At 39.0% G+C, this 27426-nt stretch overlaps 1 protein-coding gene across 11 annotated transcripts in view; it reads left to right on the top strand.

Moving 5' to 3' along the window:
- The window catches only part of RALGPS1 (Ral GEF with PH domain and SH3 binding motif 1), a 322505-nt gene that overhangs the window by 57825 nt on the left and 237254 nt on the right, over positions 1-27426 (top strand). For 10 of the 11 annotated variants that reach the window (XM_067541641.1, XM_067541639.1, XM_067541645.1 and 7 more), the window contains 3 exons: positions 2443-2550; positions 9418-9468; positions 24543-24626. In XM_067541641.1, the coding sequence (XP_067397742.1) occupies positions 2443-2550; positions 9418-9468; positions 24543-24626 (243 nt within the window). Of the gene's footprint in view, positions 1-2442; positions 2551-8103; positions 8316-9417; positions 9469-24542; positions 24627-27426 lie in introns of those variants that run through there. The other variant, XM_067541644.1, reaches the window with a different exon arrangement.

Below are 27426 nucleotides of genomic sequence, written 5' to 3'. Positions count from 1 at the left end.
AAAGGCTTACTATCTCTACTTCTCAATCTTCCAACCTGTCAGTGTTCAGCACAAGAAGTCAAAATACAATGACAAGTGACTAACATATGGAACACTTCTATCTTGCTGTTTGGCAAATTATGTTATAATAATTTAACCTGTTTTTAAGAATGTTTTATGTCTGTTTAAACTAACCCTATTTATTAGTAGAACTGGAAAAAACCAATTCCCTCATGTTCAACTATAAGGAACTCTCTACATGGGTATGCAGGCTTTGAACCTTGAACTTCATATTTATAGCACAGACTTGTACTGCTTGAGTAACTTATTCTACATAAGGATGCAATACCCACTTTGCCAATGGACTACCCAACTATTTGCTAGACAGCAGTAGAATGATGGGGATCAAAATTCCTGGGTTCTTTTCAAGACTCTAAGAGGAGAGTGTGGGCTAGCAATTAGAGACAGGCTAGCCAAGCCCTGAAGAATTGTTTCATTCAGTCTGAAAGACATGGTAAATGAGGCTTGAGTCTGCCATATTAGAAACCTGGATTGTATTCTCATCTCTGCCTAAAATGACTACATGCAACTTCTGTTACTTTATTTGTAAAATGGTGCATGACTCCTTATTACTTTCTAGAGTAGGGAGCCTGAGGTCTCGCTCAATATTAAGGCCTATTAAGCTCACAGAAATATAACCAGCATTCAGTGGAGGTTGAGACAGAACTCATGGTGTCCTGGCTCCCAATCTACTGCATCTTTCCTAGGCTACAAGGGGGAGGGTCTCTCTCGTGTCTTCTCAGAGATCCCAATTCAGTAGAAATGTGGAATTTTACACTTGAGAGCTCTCTTACTATCTATAAAACCAACTGAGAAGGTTAGATACACTAGAAAACCCAGAGAAGAGAATAACTATTTTAATGTAGTCTCATTACTGTTGTTTGTTAACTTTTTTCATGAGCATTGTGGACAGAAGGAGTGATGCGGTTTGCAAGAAGAGACAAGTTCCAAGGTGTAGGCTAGACAGAACTGGGCAGGGCACTGAAGACAAGGACAAGAAATTTAAATGTTTTGCAGTGTGCATGCGAATGGGAGTGTTGGAGATTGGGATGTGGGTGGTCATGCCTAGTGGTTGGAGCTTGGATTAGCCCTCGTGGTTAGAGCTGTGATCAAAAGCTAGATGTCAAAGCCAAGTGCCAGAGCCAAAGTCAGAAGTTAGGAATCAGAGCTGAGGGTCAGAGTTAGATTACATGGGATGAGGCAAGATGGACAAGGCTGGGTCCAAGGCAGGAGCAGGGCTGGGTCAAAAGCTGGAATAAGGCAGGAGCAGCAGGACTGAAGCAGGAGCAAGACTAGGAATACGCAGGCACAGGAGCAATCACAGCTGTGGGTGAATGCTTTGAGCAGCCAGCAAACTGCTGTTGGACTTAAGAGCAAGTCTTCTAGCTTCTTTAACCAATCAGATGGGGCATTCCATCATGTGGTCTAGCTGATGCAGCCCAGCTGTGCACTAGGCTGTCAGAAGATTGAGCAGATGCAAGGCCTTATCCCTGACAGGGAGCCAATGTAGGCAGTGGCATTGTGAGAAGGGTTAATGTGGTCAACAAGAGCAAAGAATATGATTTTTGTGGCAGAATTTTGGATGGACTGCATGGGGGCAGTGCTGGAATTGCACAGTTCTGTGGAAATGAGGTTGCAGTAATGAAGACAGGAGATGATCAGGGCATGAGCAAGCATCAGAGTTGCATTTAGCTGTCTCGGGACTGGATGGGTTTGAGATTTTCAATAAATTATGTGGAACGAAAGCAGCAAGATTTGAATATGCCCTGTAGAGAGAAGAGCCAAAGCTATCGCATTGGTTTTGAGCTTGGGAAATCCCACTTAGTTTCCTTTTAACTGACAGTTTTCTTTCTAATGGAAACTTCTGAGACTTAGGCTATGTCTACACTGACAGCGGCAAAGTCGCCATCATCAGATCGACTTATCTGGATCGACTAAATGGTCAGTGAAGACCCGCTCAGTTGATCCAGAAGTCAAAGTTGTTAATCCACCCCCGCAAGTGGTGCAGTGCAGTGAAGACGGTGCACAGAAGAGAAACACAGCAGTCGACTGGAGTTGCGCAAGTGTAGACCAAGCCTTAGTAACAACTAAAATTCTACTGGAAAAAGCTTTCCTGATATTTTTCAGATTTTGAATGAAAAGCCTGTTCTGATTAGATAGCTACATATTTTGTCTGTGGTATAGTAAATACTAATATTCATGAGCCACACTAGAATACATCTATTTTAAGAAAAGATTTTCAATACATTGCATGAAAGTTCTTTCTTTATATGTTGGTCAGTTTTAAGTACAGATTTTTATTCGTCTATGAATATGATATCAGACATAAACTTTATTTTTTGTTTGTCAGACATGAAATCCATCACTTTGCACATAAGACCTTTATTTTTTCACTTTCTGTAGGGTAGTAGCAGCTCTGACTCTCTGGAAGGAAGGAGTTCAGACTATGCCAATAAAAGCTATGATGCAGTTGTATTTGACGTATTGAAAGTAACTCCTGAGGAGTTTGCAGTAAGTAAAAATGTTGTTTGAATTTATGCTTCTAATGTTCAGAGCTAACAATATAAAAATAGCATCAAACTTTTTTCTTTTCTTTTAAAATAAAACCTTTTGAACAAGTCAGCTTTCAGCACGCCCGAAGATAATTTTCTGACATATAAATTTTGAGCTACATAACTCAACGTGAAGCATTCAATACTGAGCTGATTGAACATCTTTGTTTTTCTATTGAAACTAATTACAAAGCTGTTTGAATTTTTTTCCAAAATGTTAGATGTTTTTAAGTAGACTTTTAAAATACTGATAATATCCAGAGCTCTTTAGGGGTATGAAGCTTGGTGATGCAGACACAGCCCTACTCTCTGTTTTGTTTTTTAACCTGAATCTCTAGCATTGTTTTTCACGGTTCTACAGAAACAGTTATTTCTTGAAAGTTGAGGGAGTCCGTATTAATTCACCAGTCACCAGTTTTCAGTACCAGACTCAAAGCAGAGCTTCTGTGCCAGCTACAGCTCTTTGCTCTCATGTTATTTGGCTTCTGTTTTAAACTACTACATGTGTTACACATTCTCAGTGTTACAGAGCAAGAAGAGAAGATCATGGGGTACTGAAACTGGCTGTAAGAGAGTACAAGTGTACCAGACATCTGAACAGTGTAGTTGGACATAAAATGTGGCACCAGGTGTAAGCTCCTGCAATGCTTATAAAACACCATATCAATAGACAAGTCTTCCACAACATTGCAACAAGTGTTGTCATAACTTTTGTGAATTTGTCATCTTGGAACAAGTCTTAGTTGACAGTGCCTCTTCCTGCACCCTCTCACAGTTCATTGGATGTGGACCACAGGTCATTATAATAATACATGAAAATTAAAAACTCTCACTTGACAAAGCTACATTAGTTCAGCTATAAAATGGCCTGATGCTTTAGCATCCACTAACCCAAACTCAACTGAGCATGTTCCACAGGATTGGCCTCAACCGTTAATAGAATAAAAGTTCAAAACAGTTAATAAAATCACACACACAAATAAACAAGTGTCTAATCTCATCAAAAGAGGCCTGGTACCAGGCGCACAGGTAGTCGGGACCCTCAGTCAGAATAGTGCAATCTGCTTAGTGTTAAGGCCTGTGGTGTAAAGGATGAATTCTGGATGTTAGAAGGAAAATAATCTCTCATTTGGATTTTTTAAAAAATTTCATTTTTTATTCTGTTTATTCCTCTACTTCTCCGGCAGAATTGCAGAACCTTCTGTTTGAGACATCAGATGAGAAGGAAACTGTATCAGGAGTCTATGAAACATAGATTCTGTTTTCATGCAAGTCCTCTTGGAAGAAAAATTCAGGAAATGATATACACAGTATTAATGCCATTTCCATGCGACTTCATTTCAGGCTTTTGAAATAAGTTGTTCACTCTCTCTGTTGCTTGGAAGATTACAGAGGTGACAGAATAAATTTCTTCTATACTTGTAAAACACTTCTTAAACATGTTACTAACATCTTTGCCCCATCTTCACTGGCTGGCCAAACAGTATTGCAACCTGATATGCCTACAACAAAATTAAGCTGCCCTTTAGGGTGGTTGTTAAATTGTCCTTTTGCCAGTATAGACAATCATAAGTATACATTTGATTGTTTTGTCCCTTTCTCAAAGTTGTTTAAACAAGGAGTTTCTGATGTAACTTGCAATGGCTTCATGTCTCTTCTGAAATATAAGCTCCCCACTTCCACCGACCTTATGGAATTGTCAAGGACTTCAGGAGGAACTACATTTTTGGAAAGGGCAGAATAATATTTCCAGATCAAATAATAGGAATGAGATCTCTTATCAATGATAGCATGCAAGGAATATAAACAATAGTTGGTTTGCTTACTGAACAGCAAGAGATGTCAGCAGTGAGACTGGGCAATGGACTTGGAGGCATAGATATTAGACTGGACAAAACACGAGAGATGTCACACAAATGGTGACAGAGATTGTGAGGTCTGAGAAACACACTTTCAGAAATGTTTATTTGCCTATTAAATGAATGACTGGGACCTATTAAAGTTGACTGGGACTTGATTCTCTAGCTCTATAATGTGGTGTTCTTCAAAAAAGTGAACACAAGGATGAGAAAATTTGTTAGACGAGAATTAGTCAGTCTGCAGTCTCCAAATTCTTGTAGTCTTTTCTTTCTGTTGTAGGTTTACTTATACACCAACATATTTTTTTCAAATCTCAGTTTTATGTTCAGTACATCAGCGTCAAATGTTACAGTGCTGTTCACTTCTATGGACACTTCTGACTGACATTAAACTCTTACATAACTGTTTTTATTTTTTGGGTTTGGTAGACCTTAGGCCATAATTTTACTAGCTGCCCAAAAGTATATATATAAAAAAGAAACAAATGGAGGGGAATGGAGGTTGATAGCAATGTATACAGATTTGAGACTTGGAACTGTAGAAAATTGATAAGGAAAGCAAAAGGGCACAAAGAGAGCTCAGTGACCAGCAAAGTTAAGGACAAAGGAAGGAATTTAGGATATTAGGAACAAAAGGAATCCTAACAATGGTATTGGTCCATTACTAGATGGAAATGAGAGAATTGTCAATAATAATGTAGAAAAGGAAAATTGTTCAATAAATGTTGTGTATTTGGGAAAAAGCTAGATGATGAATTCATAGCATATAATGATGATGAGCTCCCATTGTGATGCTGTGGCCAAAAGGTCGGATGTAATCCTTGAGTGCATAAAAAGGGGAATATTGAGGAGTAGAGAGGTTATATTACCTCTGTATATGGCACTGATGAAACCGCTGCTGGAATGCTGTGTCTACTTCTGGTGTCCACAATTCAAGAAGGATGTTCAAAAATTGGAGAAGTTTCAGAGAAGAGCCTCGAGAATGATTAAAGGATTGGAAAATATGCCTTACAGTGAAAGGCACAAGGAGTTCAATCTATTTAACTAATCAAAGAGAAGGTTAAGGAGGGACTTGATCGCTGTCTGTAAGTAACTACATGGAGGACAAAAAGGCTCTTCAATCTAGAAGACAAAGGTATAACAAGATCCAATGGCTGGAAGTTGAAGATAGATTAATTCAGACTGGAAAAAAGGTGCAAATTTTTAAGAATGAGGTTAGTTAACCATTGTAATAAGTTATCAAGGTTTGTGGTGGATTCTTTGTTACTGGAAATTTTTGAATCAAGATTGGATCTTTTTCTAAAAGATATCCTCTAGTTCAAACAGGAATTAATTCTTGGAAATCCTGTGGCCTGTGTTATGCAGGAAGTAAGACTAGACGATCCCAATGGTTCCTTCTGGCTTTGTAGTATATGAATTGATGGTTTTGGATAGATTTTGTGGATAGTGGATTTTTGGTTCCTGGTGTCATGCCTATATAGGAAGCATTGAATCCTCCTGTAATGACATACAGAGAAATCACTGGCTTGACTTTTATAAAATACTTCCACACACCTGAATAGAAATGCATCTTGATGGCTAGATTTCAAATAGATGGGAATCAGTTTGCAGGTGGTGGTCATTTATTTTTCATTTATGCCACCATTTGCTCTGCATCAGCAAAAGTGACCTGTTTGGGGGTGATTTCACTATTGTAGTTGTAAAGCAGTCAAATTGAAGTGAGGCCACTCATAATTTATAGATCAATTTCCCTTTATGCTCATAGTTTCCATTCTTCTAGATTTGAGACAGAAGTTTGTGAAGACCCATAGTTAATATTGCACCTTTTAAAAATAAGAACAAATAAATAGAACTGGAATATATTTGATTGTAACAGTTCTTGTAACTCATATGAGTTCTTTTCTTCTTCAGCTTCTCCACCGAATGGGTTGTAGCCATTAACAAAATCAGTAGCCATGAACAAAAATTGCAGCAGCTAAAGTAAAATTTGCCTCTGTGCATTTGCCAGGCACCCTAAAGAAAATCAAATATATAACACTTGGATTTGTTTTACGTACTGGGCATGAGAACTCTTATATGAGAAAAAAAATCAAACTGAAAACCCCCTCTTTGCACACAAATGGCCCTCTTCGATGTCCTGCTGATATTTCATAGAATCAGAGAAGATTAGGATTGGAAGCGACCTCAGGAGGTCATCTACTCCAACCCCCTGCTTAAAACAGACCACCCCCAACTAAATCATCCAAGCCAGGGTTTTGTCAAGTTGCACCTTAAAAATCTCTAAGGATAAAGATTCCACCACCTCTTTATGTAACCCATTCCAGTGCTTTACCACCCTCCTATTGAAAATCTTTTTCCGAATATCCTCCCCCACTGTAATTTGAGACCATTGCTTCTAGTTCTTATCTGCTACCACTGAGAACAGCCTAGCTCCATCCTCCCTGGAACCCCCTTTCAGGTACTTACAGGCTGCTATCAAATCCCCCCTCATTCTTCTCTTTTGCAGACTAAATAAGCCTAATTCCCTCAACTTCTCCTCATAGGTCATGTGCTCCAGCCCCCTAACCCTTTTTGTTGCCCTCCTCTGGACTCTCTCCAATTTGTCCACATCTTTTCTGTAGTGGGGTGCCCAAAACTGGACACAGTACTCCAAATGTGGCCTCACCAGGGCCAAATAAAGGGGAATAATCATGTCCCTCAATCTGCTGGCAATGCTCTTACTAATGAAGCCCAATATGCCATTAGCCTTCATGGCAATAAGGGCACACTGTTGACTCATATCCAGCTTCTTGTCCACTATAAACCCCCAGTCCTTTTCTGCAGAACTGCTGCCTAGCCAGTCAGTCCCCAGTCTGTAGCAGTGCATGTGATTCTTCTGTCCTAAGTGCAGGACTTTGCACTTGTCAAACCTCATCAGATATTTTTGGCGCAGTCCTCCCTAGTCATCTGTCCAAGCTTCCAGTTCTTGTAAGCTTCCTTTTTGTATTTAAGCTCACCGAAGACTTCTTTGTTAAGCCAAGCTGGTCGTCTGCCATATTTGCTATTCTTTCTGCACATAGGGATGGTTTGTTCCTGCGCCCTCAATAAGGTTTCTTTAAAATACAGCCAGCTCTCTTGGACTCCTTTCTCCCTCATATTAGCCTCCCAGGGGATCCTGCCCGTCAGCTCCCTGAGGGAGTCAAAGTCTGCTTTTCTGAAATCCAGGGTCCATATTCTGCTGTTCTCCTTTCTTCAGGATCCTGAACTCTACCATCTCATGGTCACTGCTGCCCAGGTTACTACCCACTTCTACTTCCCCTACCAATTCTTCCCAATTTCATTACTTGATTATTCTGATCTCCTGTATTGGTGGCAACTAAGGTTCTGGTTCCTATTGGTACCTAGATAATTTCATTTTACAGGATTAAATTGATAATTACCAGTAAATTACATTTTACTTTTCCCACTACATTGACTTAAATCATGTACCATTCCCTTCACTGAGAATCTCAAATAGCTTGAGTGAATATTAATTCAACTGAGGAACTTTTCACAGGAAGTCTTATAAAGCCAAATTTATACTGTGATATGGAGAAGGCAATAGAAGAGTGCTAGATGGGAGATATGTGAGCCCCAGAATGCTCCGGGCTTTGTTCCCTGCTGACTAACTCAGAGCCACTGGGGGGCAATTAAGAGCAGCTGAGGCTGATTAAGGATCAGCCAGGTGCTCCATAAAAGGGCTCCGCCCCAAACACACAGAGCACAAGCTGGAGGAAGTAGGAGTGCTGGGCTGTGGTGATAGGTGTGCTGTGGTGATAGGAGTATGGAGCTGTGCAGAGGAACAGACTGGAGAGCAGAGCGCTGTGGTGGAGCAGTGAGGAGGAAGGTACTGGCTCAAGAAGCCAGAAGGACTGAAGGAGGGGGAAAATTAGCCCAGGGGAAGAGTGTGCCGTCTGGAAAGCAGTACCAGCAGCACATAGCTGCTTCTCATAGGGCCCCTGGGCTGGGACCCGGAGGAGCGGGTGGGCCCGGGTCCCTACCCCCTCCCCTGGGAAGACGGGGTGACGAGCAACTTACTGGCCCACTACAAGCAGGAAGGTGCGAGACCCACTGAGGGAAGCCGGCCATCAGCCACACGACCTAGCTAATGGGTTTGGTCTAATTATTGGCTATACTGAAGGGAATAGGTCCATGGTGCAGTAAGTTTTGTGCTGAATGATTTAAAAATAAAAGTCTGGGAGGAAATATCACTCTGGTAAATTCTTTTCAACATTATCTGGCTTTACTAGTGAAATTGCATAAGGAGAAAATTGGCAGTTTTGCTCAACTCTGCTGAATTTTGCTTTCATATCTTCACATTTTTTCTTGAGCCATGGGATTATGCTTTTGTTGTATAGCAGAACATGGCAGGAAGGAGACAGTTATTCACACTCCATATTGTACTTTTCTTGTAAATCATGCAGTTGCACTTCTACGCAAACCAGATTTTGAAACCCATGTTATGCAGCTTATTGGCAGCCAGTCCTGTGTTTGTCCACAGGCTTTCTTCACCACATAGTTGAGTATTGCTCTCATGTCACTCAGATATGCACATGCCAGAACAGTCCCCGTAAAGACAAACCCGCAAAGTTTAAGTGCTAATAAGGCTGGTAGACCAAGGCAGGTATGACCAAACCACTTACTGTTACACTAGACTTGAATAATGATAATTAAAATATGCCAATGAAGCATTTGCAGGTAAATCTTTCTACTATAAAGTATGATGGTGCAGTAACATGCTGATACTCAGATGGCTGCGTCTGCTGCTGGTGGCCCAGCACAAGCAGAGAACTGAAAAAATTTCTGATTAAGAGGTGAATCTCCTCACTGGGAAAATGTTGCCGCACAAGCAAAGGCTCTTGAAAGGCCAGAGCCAGTAAAACCAAGCAGCTGTAAATATGTAATTATTTTATTTTCATACTAAACAAGTTTTAATGTTTTTATTGCAGAGCCAGATTACATTAATGGATATGCCAGTATTTAAAGCTATTCAGCCAGAGGTATGTTTTCTTAAATTCACTGTTGATGTTGGTTTGGGGTATTTGGCAAAAGAGTGACCACTGAAAACCACTCTTCCACTTATACATTTATGGCACAATATTAATAAAAACACAGCACAATAGATGGACTCTTCATCTATAAACATACAACCAAAATGGACGAGAGAGACTAGAAGGCATTTATATCTGTACACTTTCACTACAGTTTTGTTTTAGCTTACAGATGAAGATCCTCATGCTGATATGCAAAGTAACCATGTGACTGGTCCAACTGGCACCTTTTTCTTAGAGACATCTTGGGCTAGAAAGGGAGCATTTGAACTACAATAGGAAGTGTGCTGAGTTATAAAAATAATGCTTGCTTATCTCCCTAAGCATATACTTTCTTACTTTTCCTTTTAAATTTTTCTTCTCAAAAATGAAGGAAGACAATTTGTTTGGAAAATTAACAAAAAAGTTGTTGTTCTGTTTTAAGCAATCATTAAATCAGTATTTGACCTATATTCTGTTTGTGTTTAAAAATCATATTGTGTCTCTGAAGTACATTGTGTGTTTGAGATGCTATAATTTTTGTAACTTACAAAACATTTAGTAAGGGCCAGATTTTTAGACATGCTCAGCATCCATCAGCTTTTACTGAGAATAGGAAAATATGGTCCTAAATTTTTTTTTATTTTGTTGCTTTGAAGAACCCATATAGCATTAGTTGCAACTTCCAACATGAGCAATCTCAGAATATTATAAATTTAGTGCTTAGATTCTTTATATAATGTGTTCTCAGTCTCATTCTATAGGGATAGAATGTTGTGTGAATTTTTCTATATAGCTGATAGCTTTTCCATTTAAGGGTTCCAGGCAGGTTGGGGACACACTGGGCTCTGCCTTCCATGAATCCTCAGACAACAAGGTGTTACTCCAAGGCTCTTGTTGCCATAAGAGAGTAGGGTCTAACTTCTCTACAATATACAAGCTCAGTGTTGGGCCCAACTTTTCCTTCATAAGTGCACACTGCAGCAGAAGCCACTGTTTCTCTGACTGGGCCTTTTGAAATTCATTCTCAGCCCAGTCCTCCTTGCTGGGGAAAAGAGAGGTTCTGTGTTGCTTTGGTAAAACTAACTCAACCAAAACTGGAGAGGACTGCTCTTTTTTTCTACTATTCTGTCTATGCGGGAAATTGATACTTTGATCTCATCAATCTGCACTGGTGACATCCCACTGAAGAAAATGGGTATATAAGATATTCATTTTCCCCCCGTCCATACTAGAGAACTACCAAAAAAAAGTTAGTGTAAACTAGAAAGTATAATTTTATTACTAAAGAAATTAGATCAGACTTGTTTGTATTCCATGCTGCGGACTTTCCTATGTAGTTTTTATGAATGATTTGTTGAGGCTACTTTTAAGGTAGACATAAGAATGGGAGACTTTAATTCTGTAACCTGATGATTAGGTATGTTGTGCATAGTTATTTTGAAATATTTGCACATTATCAGTCTCTAATAGAACAACTTTTCAGCACCCCAAGATCTCCTGTAACAGACAGGGTTCTGACCAAATGTAGCTTGAGCTGCTAAGGCAGAGTTAAATGTAGCTTATTCATGAAGGTCATGTCTACACTACACAGTTAAGTCGACCTATGTTAGGTCGACTCACAGCCACTGCAGTAATTACTGAGGGTTTTTCATGTCCATGTTACTCTCCTTCTATCAGTGAGACACCAGCTGCCAGCACTGCTGGGGCTCACAGCTGGAACAACCCCTGCCCCTCACTGCTCCATTTCAAAACAGGGACCCTACTAGCTGTGAAATTGACATTCTTGTCAATTTCACAGCTCTGGCTGTCAGCTGCCCTGACAGCCAACAGGTGATGTAAGTAACTACATTGATCTAAGCCTTATTCCTCTCGTTGAGGTGGATCTACTAGGTTGGCATAGTGGGTGAGTCACAGTGGCAGGAGGAACATTGTAGCATGTACATTTATTTAGTTAGGTCAATGTAAACTGCATTATGTCTACTTAACTTTGTAGTGTGAACGTGCCCAAAGTTTGGAGAACATGCGTTGTGGAGAGCTCTGTGCAGGCATTGATACTGGCTGTTCTTCTGGGGGACATTTTTTTTGCAGCAGTTGTACTTTGTTTTCTGAACACTACCAGACAGCTAACATTTGAGATGCTTTCTGAGAAGTTTATCTGGTGTATTAGATCATTTTAGTGATAGGACCATAATGAAAGACAGCATTGCATGATCTCAATGTCTCCTTTTTGGTGGGTTAACATCAAAAGGTATAGTCCCTAGGAGTATGTATATACTGCAACTGGAAGATGTGATCACAGTGCAGGTAAGCAGACTCATGCTAGTTCAGCTCAAACTAGCACGCTAAAAACAGTAGTGTGGATTTGGCCGCTCTAGCTCACTCTAGCTGCCTGGCATAAGCCCATCTGACACCTTGGGTCTGAGCTGACTCTTGCATGCTTCTTAATTGCAAAATGTGCCGGAGGTCTCATGCTGCCACTATTAAAACACGCCAGGAACGTCTAAAAATATTTATAATATTGTAACAAAGTACTATACTCTACTCAGCATAGCTATATCAGATCTCATTCTGAAGACAAAGATAAGCTAATCATGGAACTAAAAATTAGTGATTGTCTTGGGGCAGGTGGTGATGACCCAATTACTTTTGCTACATGCAAACAATATAGTCCTGACCAGGAAAATATATTTGGTGCTTTAACAAAATCAGTTTCCTGAAGCTGAAAACAAGCAGAACTGATTGGAAGGAACAATTTAAACATGCATGATAATTAAGAGGTTAAGAGAACTTTACTAACTGTGCCCTTCCCCCAAAAAAACAGAATTCCACAATCACAAAAGAAGGTTAGGTTGGTTTTAAAAAAAAAATCCTGGTTAAGAAAAAAAATGAAAACACCAAGAGAAAGCAATATATAACAAATGGGAAAAAAGGGGAAGTTGATATCAATGACTGTAAATTAGCAATCAGAAAATAACTTTAGCTTCCTTTATCAATTGTCTTTATCAGTGAAATCTGTGCCCAGTAGAACAACAAGGAATTTTTTAATATATTAGGAACAAAAGGGTTTTTAATTAACTGACTAAGTCCAACTCCCGCTGTGCCCCAGGACCTTCTTCCTTCCTCGCTCGCTGCTGCGTCCCTCGCCCCTTCTTGTTCAGTCCCCCTCCTCTCTTCCACACTTCCCCTTCCCTAAAGTGGCGAATGACAGTGAGGGAGCTGAGCGGGGGGAGGGAGGGGACGGCGGCGAACGGGGGGTGAGAAGAGGAGGGACACAAACAGTGCGTGACGGCGAGAGGCTGAGCCGGAGTAGGGGGGAGCAATTTGGCGAGGCTGGTCAGGGCTGGGGGTGGAGTGTGGGGGGGCCACAGGCAGAAGAGGCCCAAACCCTTTTAAATTGCTGGGCCCGTGGGCAGTTGTCCCCTTTGCCTGTCCCTGTCGGCAGACCTGGCATTAGAAAAGAACTAGAATAGCTGAAAGTGCTACAGGTCATGATTTGAAGTGTATTGACAGAGCTGTGTAGAACTAAAATAAAATCCTCATTCAGAAACCATAAGTTATCTATTTTAACAATTTACGTAATACAATGATCAGTCTCTCTAGCATGTTTATAAATACTATATTGGCGGGGAAATGACCCCTATCAACACAAATGTAAAGACTCGGTCTGCAATCAGCCTTCTTAGATTGTGCTTAAGTTTTTTCCTATTCAAGATAGAATTTAAGCACTTGCTTAAATCCTGTTGACATCAATGGCACAAGCACATGATTAGGTGCTGGGCTGAATAGGGATGCATGCTTTAATTGGGGCCTAAATCAGTTAGCAAAGGAGAATCATCTGCTTTCCACCCACTTAGGGCTTGTCCATATAAACAATTGCTTCAGGGCAAGCTGCGGTGCAAATCTACTTCATACCAGCCTGCTGCATGCTAAGTGTCCTGTGGACCCTGCTGCCATGCACAGAATGTTTCGTAGTATGCTTTGATCTGTGCCACTTTGAAATAGGAGTAGATTAAAGCGCACTTTGGAACCTATAGTGCGTGGGTTCACATGGACACTTAGTGCACAGCAGCTTAGTGCAGGGTAAATTTACACCCCAGTTTGCTGTGAACTAAGTGTTCATATTGACAAGCCCTTAGTTTGATCCTTTCTTCATACATTTCTTACATTGTAAACTGTTTAGTGTGATCATGTCACACAGAATGCATTAAACTTGAATGTAATTGAAATGCCCTTTCAATTTCTCTAGGAAAATAGGGTAGGCATTGGCATTTGAAACAGAAGTGCAAATGCTCCCCCAAAAAATCAGAGAATACAGAAAGATCTATTCAGTAGACCTGCTTGTGGGGATTTGTGTTAACTACAACTGTAGTTGTCATTAGAATGGAAAAGTAACTATCATATTCATATTGTAATATGTTCCACTGTACAAATAATGGCTGGAATTTATCAGACATTTGGCAAAGATTCAAAATATCCAGGTACTATTTATCCAGAGATTAAAGCTGCCTAAGATCAAAATGCAACTGAAAAGGGGACATTTAATTTAACGTAAAGAATAGAAAAATATTCTTAGTCTAATGGATAATTTTAGTATATATTTGTAATGGCTAAAGTCCATGACTCTTGGTTGTGATGAAACACAGTGATGAAACACTAATCAGAAAAAGCTTTTATTGCAGATGGTGTATATTCATGCCCCACAAACACTAGTGTATTAGAATATGAAAACTGGACTTGTGGAGACTTTAAAGTTTTGTATGAAAAAATTAATATGAATATTTAGTTGTATTATCCTTCTTTTGCAAATGTTGGGAACTGCTGTTTTTGTGGTGCTTTCTACTGCACTTTTTCAGCAGCTTGATTTCTGCTTATCCATACTTGAAGAAAAGAACAAAAAATAAAAATCACTTAAGATCATGCTACGATTTTAGCAGGGTATATGAAACTCTCCTCCATTATGCCATGAAAATGTATATTTTCCCTGAATAGGTCTTGTGCTGGGATTCTTTGTATAATGAAAAGAATCAAACTCTTTCAAACACTCAGCAAAATCCTCCCAGACATACAGATTTAGGCCCCTATTCAGAAAGATCGTTTAAGCATATACTGAAATCTGTAACTATTCAGGACAACATTTAAGCACACTCATAACTTTAAGCACATACTTAAGTGTTCCCTTGCCTAGGAATGCTTTCTTGAATCAGTGTCTAGATCTGCTGCTGTCTCTGCTTTTATTTCCTGCTTTTTCAGATATATTGCTGCCATGTTAACCTAGCCTTTTGGAGAATTTCTCCAGCCAAATAACAGCAAAGATGTGAATTCATCCTGCCCCTACTCTAGTTCTATTCTGTATAAGTTTTTGTACAGCACTCATTATCATAGTGCATTAAACCAGTGGCTCTCAACCTTTCCAGACTCCTGAAAGAGATATAGTAGTTTGATTTGTCTTGCATACTCCCAAGTTTCACCTCACTTAAAAACTACTTGTTTACAAAATCAGACATAAAAATACAAAAGTATCACAGCACACTATTACTGAAAAATTGATTTTCTCATTTTTACCAGATAATTATAAAATAAATCAACTGGAATAATAATATTGTATTTACATTTCAATGCATAGCATATAGAGCAGTTTAAACAAGTCATTGTCTATAAGAAATTTTAATTTGTACTGACTTCGCTAGTGTTTTTTATGCAGCCTGTTGTAAAACTAGACAAATTATCTAAATGAGTTGGATGTACCCCCTGGAAGATCTCTGCATACCCTCAGGGTTATGTGGGTCTCTGGTTGAGAACCACTGCATTAAACAACGTGACTGCACATCTGTCACGTGTGGTGTGTTCTTCTCATCGTCTCCCAGAGAGAGAATCAAGTGGAGTATCTTGTTTTGGTAGTGGTGGATTTCTTGGTTAAATATACCTGTTGCCTTGTGTTTTATATTAGAAAAGGCAAGGCCAAGGAAATGTACCTTCCACTTGGAGCAGAATGTAATGATGTTTCTGAGAGCTCTTAGTTGCTAGGGTTGTTAATTCCACAGTCTCAGACCACCTCCAGAGAAGATTGTCTCCTCCCCCTCTCACCCAACAAGCTTTACTCTCGTTAAGAGTTCCATTGTGCCAGAGGAGCAAAGTTATTGACCACAGCCTTTGTCCCTCAGCTTTAAATGGGTTTTTAGATACCCTAGGCCCAAGCCAAGGAATGTTTTGAAGATAAGGACCAAGATCTTGAACTTGATTCAAAGTTCTATGGGAAGCCAGTGTAGGGAATGGAGGAGAGGTGTGATGTGCTCATAGTAGCCTGTGTTGCTGAAGAGACTCATTGCAGTTTTTTTTACTAGTTGAAGTTTCCTAAGTGCTAAATGTTTCATGCCCAAGAGCTGATTGGCATGAATAACAGGCCCTATCTTCATCCGCCAGGATAGGACAGTTTCCTAGACAACTGGAGATGGTAGAAGGCATTACTCATGGCTGTTGTGAGAGCTTATCACATGTCCATGACATGTGAATTCTTCTTCCCTGGAACTCTGTCCATGCCAGATACTTTAGTCTTAGCCCACTATCATTCCTGAGGAAACTCATGGAGAAAGTAGCCAAAGGCCCACTAAAAGTTCATCTAACTGAAGGCCAACACAATCTGGATTAGGCCAGGACACAGAACTGAACTGCTTTAGTAGTACTGATGGATGATCTCCTGTCAATGGATAGAGGACAAATATCCATTCTCATCCTTCTGCACCCCTCTACAGTGTGTTTACCATGATATGCTGCTGTTTCATCTGAGAGGTGGCAGGAGTCCAGAGGAATGTGCTAAATGGTTTGAGTTTGCTTGGAGGGACACATCCAAAGAGTAATAATGGGAAACTGCACCTCCACCACTAGACCTGTCAGGTTCCACAAGGATCAGTTCTCTCTCTGGTCCTTTTCAACATCTACATACAGCCAATAGGTGAATCGTTCAGATAAAATAGACTGAAGTATCAGCAATATTCAAACAACACACAGCTATACCAATACTTCACCACCTATGACCACACCACTACCACCAAGATGGCCTCGTGCTTGGGTAAGATCAACGCATGGATAGAGAACAGCTGACTGAAGCTGTAGCTGAGCAAAATAAAGGTGATGTTGATGGGCCCCGGAAAGTATTTTGAGGAGTTGGCAGCAACGCTTCAGTCTCCTTTGGTTGATCACATCCACAATTGGTCAATTCAGTCGGTAGTATAGAAGTACTCTTGAATTACTCATTGATGCTTAGCTCTTATTGCAACTGCGATGAGTAATGCTTTCTGCTATCTCTAGTTGGCTAGGAGACTCTGTCCTCAGTTATTAACGTCTTTTGTCAACTCTCAGCTGGACTACACTTTCAGCACATAGGAAACTCCAATTAGGACAAAATGGTGCAGTGTGTCTCCTCAGCAGCACAGCCTTGAGCACATCACACCAGTTCTCAGCTCTCTACACAGGCTTCTCATAGAATTTCAAATCCAGTTCAAGGTTTTGGTTCTTATTGTCAAAGCACCAGTACTGTAGACAGCCTAAAATTAACTTGTCTGAAACACAGTTCTTCAGGTTATTTGTAAAACATTCACAATATGTGCTATAAATACTATTTATTGGTATTACAGTAATGCTGTTTATTGTGTTACATTCCCCCATTGTTCTTGGTGTCATGATTACAAGGTCAGTTGTACCTTTGTTCACTCTCTGGTTTCTCTGAGTGTACCCCCTCTGTGTCAGGCCTTGTGCCTTTTCCTCTTCTGGTTGAAAACCTGTGCTTTTCCCACTCTGAAACTGGGCTCTGGGCTATAGTATCTGGTGTATCAGCTGTGCTTATCTCAGTAGGTTTGACTGGATTTGGCACGTGCTGTGTTCTTCCATTTGGGAGCTGTTGCTGTTGATGAATAGAGTGATCAGTCAGGCTTCTTAAACCAAAGTATTGTTTAATTTTAAAAGTAGGAACAAAGCATAACAGGAAAGACTGTTTTGAAACAATAAACAGTCTATATGCATGACTCTTTTACATAAAGACTTACTATCCTTTTGATGTTAGCTTAGACAGGCCTTAATTTCTTCAATCACCTTTAACCTCTGGGGTCTGAGTGTCAGTCTGTTTCCCTATCTCTCCCTCTGCTTGAGGGAGTGTCCTTTTAAATCTCATTGGGGTTTTTGTTATACTGAGTTTGCAGGCTTGAATTCCACCTTGACAAACTACTCTGGTGAGCTCAGCAGAGGTGGAAGATAGGACATCAGACACTGACTCTTGCATCATTCCTTAAGTGTTGGAAGATGGGTGGCTATCTGAAGCTATTGTGCTCTTTCTTGCCTACATGCAGTTAGTCTGCCTTTGAATTAACCCCATGTATTGAAACAATAAACCCCCTCTTACAACAATCAGGCAAACATCTATAACATATACATTATTATAGAGTAGCCCCACTTCCATCATAGTAGGCATTGTATAGACATATATAAGAGACAGTTCCTATCCTGAAGAATTTACAGTTTAAGGGCAAAATAGTTTGTGACTGAGACCACAGTAAGAGGCAGTGTAAGTGAAGCAGACCAGAAGGGAGACTGAGATTCTGGATGTCAAAATCTTGCTCATGGTCTCCCTCCTGCTTCAGGGAGGGAGTATACAGTGACAGTTGTGTAGACCTGTCACAGCATATTCTCCCTGATGCTGTCTGTGTCGATGGGAGGGCTTCTGTTGCCGTAGGTAATTCATCTCCCTGAGAGGTAGTAGCTAGGTTGATGGAGGAATTATTCTGTCGGCCTAGCACTATCTACATTGGAGGTTAGGTCAGTATAGCTATATCTCTTAGGAGTATGGATTTTTCACATCCCTAAGAGATGTAGCTATTTAGGGTTGCCAACTCTCCAGGATTGTCCTGGAGTCTTCAGGAATTAAAGATTATGTCATGTGATGAAACCTCCAGTAACATGTCCCACCAGAATTGACAACCCTAATACCAATGCTAATTCTTAGTGTCGACCAGGCCTCCTACTCCTTGCCTATTTGTGGAAGGTGGGGCACTGTGGTTCTGCAGAGCCTGCTTCCTCTGTTTGCAGAAGGCACAGGGGAGTCAGAGGGTGGTTTATGCTTCTCCTGTTCCCTTGCAGCATCATGAAGGAAAGGCCATGATCTGGCCCTATATAGGCTAGACAAAAGATGGGCAGGGAAACAAACAGAGGTTAAAATAATTGACCCTGCTGGGCTACCGTGGTTAAATGGTAGAGCTGGGAATTAGAGCCCATGTTTCCTGAGTCTACTGCCAATGCATTCATCCACGTGACCATGCTGCCCCTCAGTGCACCTAACTTAGTATTGCTTTGAGAACCTTGTTGTGCTTTTCCTAACTTTTGTTTAAATGTTTTAACTCAATTCTTTGCATAGGCGCACACGTTCTGTTCACCATGCTCTTTAAGTCAACCTACTTAATCTTGGGAATAATAGTTTGTCCCTTTCCCCTCCCAATTTTAAGTATTTCTTTTAGAAGTTTGTGTTATAACGAATTGGCAATTTTAGACAGTAGGTTGTCAAAGAAACCTCATGTAAAACATTTGAACATCTTCAAAACGAGTGCATGCTGTTTTTTCCATTTTCTCACTGAGCTATAATTTGAAAATATGTTTGTGGTAAAAGCACTAGAATAATTCTGTGGCATCACTTAATGATATCTGCACAGATATACAGATACTTTACATTTATGTAGGCTGTATGAAACCTTATTGGTGAAGAGTGTAAAAATTCTCTGGGAAAGTGCAAGATACTCATATTTTACATTCCACTTTCTTTTTTGTACCTTCAGTGGGAAACTGATCTAACTGAAGCTGTACCTTATGAGGAAGTAGTCTTCATCTTTCTAGTATCATCCTTCATATTTCTGCATAGAAATGGAATCTAGTTGAGAATTATACAAAAAAAATTAAGTTAGCAAGGAAATCCTAAATTATTTATGCTTAAAATCTACTTTTCTCTATAGTCAAAATTAAACCCATTCAAAAACATTTTCCGCACACAGGGCTTTTCCTTTGTTACTAGCTGTTTCTTCACTGCTTTTGAAGTAATAAGCATACTAGTTAATCTAAAGAGCCTGATAATAACTTTTCCTGTTCTGGTAAACGTGACTTCTACTTTCTCCAGTAAAAGAGCTTCTATGATTTTTCCACATGAGCGTATAATTTCCAGGTTCTTAAACCAGACATCTGCTCATCACAGGGAGAACCTTATGTCTTGACAGGTGTCAGGTGGCATTGCTAGCTGTAGAAGACTTACATAGCTTGTGATGTGAAGTGCAGGTAAAGACTAAAAATGCTTTTCCTGGTTTTCACACAGCAATGCATAGGCCTGCATTTCTGTAGAAAGTTCAGTTTGTCAATGTGTGTAAAATGCTTTTTGGAGGCAAAACCCTCTGGCTGATTTTTCTCTCCCTTTTGGCCTGCATGCCTCTGAAGTGCATAACTCACATTTGGAAACTTGCACAACATTTTTTTGTCATTATGTGTCTTTAAAAATAGGAGTGATTAAGAGCTGGTGTTCTGGATAACACATTTTCAGTATATATATATTCCCTCATTGTTACATCTGAATATAAAGGCTGTATATATATATATGGTAACTTGAACCTGTACCTGGAGAATCAGGCTGTCTAAAGTATTTTGAACTTCATGAAACAACCACTTGAAAATAGACACATTTTTTCCTAGCAAAACTGAACATGTAATTATAGTTTTGAATTTCTTTCAGTGCATAACTGTTAAATGTTTGTACAGTTCATTTAAAAAATTGTCTAAACTGTCCTCTGTATTTAACTTAGAGTTCTAGTGTGACAATTAGAGCTCCCTGGTGTGTAGGAGGGAGACCAAGAGGATGCCTACTGCAGTTCCCTTTGTGGACAGCTATCTCTGTGGAGGTGGAGGTTAAGGTCCCCAGTGTTTCAACTGCTCACCAGAATATAACGTGGCCGACCTGCAGCTATGTGCAACTGCTTAGGCAATATATTAAAACTCCAATGCAATGCCAGAGCCACATCCAAGCAAACCCTCTCTCAACCATGCACATAAAATCCATTTTAGGTATTTGGCGTACCACGGCAAAAATGATATAGGTAGAAACCGCAGTGAAATTGGGATGGATTTTTGTTCTTTTCCATTATTAACTCTTGCCTAGGTTCTGATGGTATCAGATTTAATAATTATTCCAGTATTCAGAGGGCGTTTTTTGTACATGGGTCTGTGTACTGCTCCTAAGAGAACAAAAGAAGATAAAATGCAGTTTTCTTGGGCAAAAAGTAAGTTGGGAGGGAGGGGGTCACTTTCCAAAGTCACAAAAATTGACAATGAGATTTTGCAAAAAAATCAGGTGAACTCAATATTGAAAACATTGAATTTTGTGATTGAAATTTGCAAAGTTCTGAGCATGTGAAAAATGGGCAATTTTAATATTAAATGTTTTGCTACCTTAACTCTACACCTCCCTATCTTGCTTGCCTTTATTTTTATTACATGTAATTTCAAGAAAAAATAAAGAAGTTAGAACAAACAGTTTACTGGACATTCTCAGAAGTCCCGAAAACAGATGCAATCCATGTTTTGGTTTGTTCTAGTCAGTGGAGTAACACAGATACTGACCCTGTTTCTGCAATTAAAATCAATTTTTTTTTTTATTTAAATCAGATTTTAATTTAAATGAAACACATTTTTATTTAAAAATGTAATTTTAAATTAAGACAAGCTACATTAAAGGCCTAAAATTATAACAAATGCATCTGATATAATTTTTTTAAAAATTAAGCAGTACATTTTTGTTGCCAAAGTTTTAAAGAAAGTGAAATCACTGAGCTTATGGAAATCACTAGCTAAGCACTTGGAACCACAATTTGTTTAAGAGCTAAACCAGCTTTTGACATTCTTTTGCAGGTAGAGCGAATGTTTTCTTCATTTCAGTTTATTCAACTAGTTCAGCTCAATGACTAGTTCATTCAAGGTTAGGAAACTAATTGAGAGTAGAAAAAGCAAGGAAAATTTGTTTTTCTTTTTCCAATCTGTGAATAAAAACTAGATGTGAGGATGAGATCTACTATGTTATATACAATGCAGTGTACAGTTATACATTAATAACATCTCCTTACTCCTCCTTGATATTTCCCTTTTTATACAACTGAGGATAATTTATTCTGTTAGCCAGCACATCACACTGGGAGCTTTCAGGGTCTTGTATGGGATGGACACCCCTCATACAGCTGCTCAAATATTATAGCGATAACCCAGATAGAATAGAATTAGCTAATATGATAATCAGTGCAGGTTTGATGCAGCTAGCCTCGTATGCGAACATACTGTTAAACTAAGGTTCATAATACAGATAATGTGAGGCTTTGGGTTTCCCTCTGAGTCTTCTTTCCACTCTGTTTCCCAAGCACTCAGTTTGACTTCAGACTTCATCACTCAGATAATTTTAGTTGCCATACAGCAACGCTACACTGAATTGATCAGACTTAAATGGAGGCTGTGAAAGCAGGGTACATCATATATCCAAAGTTACACAGAAACCCTTTCCCTTTATATACAGTTACACATCTCATTCCATTTACTGCACAATGTATTACGCATTTTGGAATTGGCTTGGTTATTTTGTAGGAATTAATCCCTGTACAACAAGTTCTGTCCACACACTGTACATTTTCGACCTGCTCTTTACCTCATCTTTATATTACTGACTTACCTTGTCCATTGTTATCTTGTTCTTTGTAAATGGTTCTCTGGGTGTTCTCTCCCCTTATCTTAGCTACATAAGTATTAGTAGGTGCCCTGTGCTGTTTGGAGGAGCGGAAAGTACAGGGAAGAACAAACATTCCCCCAGAATACTTGTTCTACTACATTCCACACAGTCCCCTGGCAATGGTTGGGTACTGCTTGTGTGTTTGAGCTGAGTAAAAGGTTAGAAACATTTCAGAATATAAGAATGGCCATACTGGATCAGACCAGTGGTGCATCTAGCTCAGTATTCTGTCTCTGTGCGTGCCAGATGCTTCAAAAGAAATTAACAGAACAGGGCAATTATCGAGTGATCCATCCCCCATCTTCCAGTCCCAGCTTCAGGCAGTTAGAGGTTTAGGGACACACACAGCATGGTGTTATATCCATCCCCATCTTGGCTAATAGCCATTGGTGGACCTATCTGCCATGAACTTACCTAATTCTTTTTTGAACCCAGTTATGCTTTTGGCCTTCACAACATCCCATGGCCACAGATTCCACAGATTGACTGTGCATTATGTGAAGAAGTACTTCTTTATGTTTGTTTAAAACCTGCTGCCTGTTAATTTAATCAGGGTGACCCCTAATTCATGTGTTATGTGAGGGGACAAGTAAAACTTCTATATTCACTTTCTCCATACCACTCACGATTTTCGTATCTCCACTCATATGGAAGCTGTTTCATCCCCCTAAACATTTTTATTGCCTTTCTCTGTACTTTTCCAATTCTAATGTAGTTTACTAAACATCATGTTCAAAATATTTAATGTCTGAATCAGTAGGCTCAATTTAGGCAGATTGTCAAAATAGCTAAACTGAGCTCCATGCAATTCAGTGTTTGGAATCTTAAAAATAGGGTCATTCTTGACTGTGGATATATTTATATTGAAAAGCCCATGGTGCATTTTGTAAGTATAGGGTTTGCCCAAGCTACTGTTTTAAAAAAAAAAAAAAAAAAAAGGAAATGCCCTTCTCCCTCCATATTGTGGAGCATTCTATGCACTTTTTGGCTATAGCCTTTCCTCCTAGAGGCAGCTGAAGTTCCTTAATACCATCTGTATGTAATTAAGTGTTTAATTATTAAAGGTCCAACATTAAAATATAATAATATTTTAGCATATGCTACACAGGGAATCGAGTGCAGTTTTATTGAGATATCTCCTCAGAAAATGTCCTAGCCTAATGATAGTGACTGGTAATGACTGGTACTTAGTTAGAAAGTATTATTGTAAATTCTATTTAATGGAAATGAAGTTAGAAGTAGTTAAATAATTATTAGCCAGCTGTTAAATTGGTATAAAATTTTAAGCTCTAGTCTTTAATATAAATTTCCAAATAAACATTATATGGTATATTTTCTGGCTAACTGCAAGGCTTTGGTCAAGGCTGGCTAATTTCTGATGGTTTAAACCCAAGATTATCAATTGCTAGGCAATTTTAAATGAGGGGTTGTCTCAAACTGATATGATCTAAAAGTTGAGACCATCTCAACTGTGATCCAATTCAGTCTTTTAAAATGTTTATAACTTTAAAATTGCTGAAATGTTTTATTCAAATTTGTTTTGTAGATCTCATGAGACTTAAAAATCATGCCAAATCGAGAGATCAAATGTACTGTTCTGTAATTTATTGTATGTAGTATTTATAATTAGTTTAATTATAAATTGTATTAATTGACAATCTGTGATATTGAGAAGGTTTAGTTAAATTATAAGCATAGAATGCATAGCTGCTGAGTTTTACACCCTGAGTCTGTACTAACTTAACTCCACTTTTAGACACAGTTTGATTTTTTTCTTTTTAATCTTAACATTGCTTTAATACTAAAGCTTTTGAATGGAATAAGATAATACATTGTGAGTAAAGCTCTTAGTCCCCTCTCCTCATTTGATGTCTGGAGTACTGTGAACCTCATTTGAACTGGAGTCTGTGAGGGTAAAGTGCTCATCTTAGAACTTTTCCTTTGTGTGTGTATATTTTTCACACCATTGGAAAAATGTAACACAGCAAATACACAAGTATGGAGGAGAGAGCAAAATTTTATAGAGTAGTTGTCTTTATAACTGCAGAGATCGATTTTTTAGAAATGCCTATAATCGATATTACCCTTATATGTCCATTTCTACGCTTCCCTCTAATGGTATTTCAGTTAAGTTTAGTTTCTTTACATTGCAACTCAAAGACAATATTTCAACATTGTTTTATTCTTAAAGACCGTTTATTTGACCTTTTAAAAAGTTGTAAATAGTGAAACAATATTTTGGTGTATTTTCTAGGAACTAGCCAGCTGCGGATGGAATAAGAAAGAAAAACACATCCTCGCTCCTAATATTGTTGCCTTTACAAGGAGGTTTAATCAGGTAACTAATCTAATTAGATTTACAGAATTCACACTGCCCACCTGAATTTACAAAGACTGAACTTGTTACTTCATAGATGTACATAAATGTGCCACATCTGTATCCTGTTAACATAGTGCTTTATGATTAATAATCATAAAAGAATTAGAATTTTTTTCTTGAGATTTGTTGGCTTTAAAGGAGACCAAGTATGGGTGTAGCAAATGTTGTATTGATTGTAATTGATCGTAATTTTTGAGATTAGAGCTACATTTAAATTCTGCAAGTAATGGAAATAAAATATCTTGGGTCACTTTCAGATGGGTATTATTACATGATACTCATTTAATAGACAGGAAAAATAATCATGGATTACTGGTGTAGGGTTTGGGCTTGGTTGTTTGTTTATTTTGTTTGCACATTTTGATAGGGTTTTTATTTATTTAATAACAGAGGTGAAAACAAATTGCTAAATATCAAGAGAATATTTTTCTTTCTGATAAAGAATATTTGATTATATTTCAGTTCAACAACCTGCTCTCAAACAACAAGTTTTCTTCCAGAGACTGAGATTTTCTAGTATTCTGATGTAACCCTCACTAAACACAAAAACACAGTCAATTGGCAACAAATTTGTTTTTGTCTGTTATGTAGATAAGTGCATATATTCATCTTATATCTAATAAGAAATGAACAATTCGTTAATTTTTTTCCACTTAAGTTGTCACGCAAAGCACAGCTTATCCTTATAACACTCTTCTTGTAATTTAAAAAGGAAAAATCTACCTGGCAAATGAAGTAGATGCTGATTTTAGGACCATGCTGAGTAACAATAACCCTCAAATTGTGTTTAGAGTGCCCTCAGAAGTAGCTGTGCAGTTTGTCACTGTTCACAGGTATCTAGATGAGGGGATAGTCAACCACATGTTTTAGTGTATGTTTCAAATATGGCAGAGGAAATCCCTTGGGAGTATAAAGAAAATATGCAAGTTTTGGTGCGAGCTAAGTTCTGTGGCTCAGTCAAAAATTAGCTAGCTGACATTTTGGATATAGAAAAGGCAGTTTGCTGCCTCTTCTCAGTTGTGAGGCAAGGGCTCAACTCAAACAAAAACATTGTGCTACTAGACCATTCTAGTAGCTGCTCTTCTCTTCTCTTCATATGTATCTGTCTCTTAAATTTACATGGATAGTGTTTCCTATTCCCCCTAAATTATATACATTTTAATAAATGTAGTTCTTGTGGAAAGAAACTAGGCTGACAGTTATAGAGATTGATGCTCTCTGTTTATCCAGAATAGGTGAGCCCCGGCAGCAGCAGGTTCCCCATATTACCACCTTGCTGCACCAGTATGCTAAACCATGGAAGAGTGAGAACATTGTCCACTCTCTGCATAGTGATAGGCTCAAGGAGCTTAATCTATTTAATTTAACAAAGAGAGGATTAAAGGTGACTTGATTAAAGTCCATAAGTAACTCCACGGGGAACAAATATTTAATGGGCTCTTCAAGCTAGCAGAGAAAGGTTTAACACAATCCACTGTCTAGAAGTTGAAACTAGACAGACTGGAAATAAGGTGTACATTTTTAACAGTCAGAGTAATTAACCATTGGAACAATTTTCTGAGGGTCATGGTGGACAAACTTCCATTAAAGAAAACTTCCAGCTTTAATGCTAAAATATGCTCAGGTTTACTCAACCAAGTGTAAGGCTCGCTAAGCACTGGTCTACACTACAGAGTGTGTGCATCTTGGCAGGGGGTTAGACTAGCTGACCTTTGTGGTCTCTTCTAACCCTATGATTCTATGATGTAGTTAAGTCAACACTGTTAGTGTAGACATTCCATTGCTTTCATTGACTGTTGCTGCCTTTCAGAAGCCATACCACAATGCCCCACACGGACAGTTAAATCAGTGCAAGCGCTCCTGGTGAGGACTTGCGCTGCCAACACAAGGAGCATAGTGTGGACATGTAAAAGCAAGTTAATTTCTGTGGTGGCTGTATGTCGACGTAACTTAGTTCAACTTGATTTTGTAGTGTAGGCTTGCCTTGAACTCATAGTTTAGGGCTTGGCCTCACTGTGTAGTAAGCTTGAGGTATAACTTGAGTTTTTCCCCTAACCTGTATCCTGTCCATACACAAAAATCTCTAGCTGAAATTAAGAAAGTGGATGACATGTTGAAGCTGGAGTGCTGCTGATGCTGTAGCTAGTAATATAGGTATGCAGCATCTTGAATTATAACTGATTAACTGCGTATCCAATCAGTCTATGCTACTAATCAGATCACTCTGTGTAGGTGGACTGTTTATTTCCTGATCTTGTTGGCCTCACCCTGTTCTTATTGGAGCTAGGCTAACTTGAGTGTAGCAACTCACATGTACTAAGTTCAGCTAACTGTTGCATGAGGACAAGCCCTTACTGTCCAAGCAATAATATTCAGATAAGAAATGCAAGATGTAAATAGATTGCAGTTACTTTAAGGCTGAAAAAATGTCAACAGTGAAACAACAGAGTGGTTAGTAGGAAGTTTTAACATTTGAAGGTTTTTTTTTTTTTTTTTTACCAGTTTTGTTCTTTAAAAAAGAGTAGATAGCTTATTTTGAAAACTATTGCCATGGGCTTTTTTGTCCCAGTTTCTTTTCTGAACTTGCAAACAGCCATCCTTTTATTCTGCACCAAAGACAGTAATTTTGTTAATCTAAAAGATTCCCAGTGCTCTGAAGAGAAAATGAGCACACCTTTGTGTAAATCTGTAACCTCTGAGATGCCCCAAGGTACAAGGGGAGAACTGGGATTGGCTGGGCAAAGAGAACAAGGAGCCA

The sequence above is a fragment of the Emydura macquarii genome, unplaced genomic scaffold (assembly GCF_026122565.2).
Source record: "Emydura macquarii macquarii isolate MOO-44397 ecotype Brisbane River unplaced genomic scaffold, CSIRO-AGI_Emac_v2 contig_691, whole genome shotgun sequence".
Classification (NCBI taxonomy): domain Eukaryota; kingdom Metazoa; phylum Chordata; order Testudines; family Chelidae; genus Emydura; species Emydura macquarii.
The sequence above is the reverse complement of the archived record's forward strand: the minus strand, read 5'-3'. Positions and strand labels throughout refer to the sequence as shown.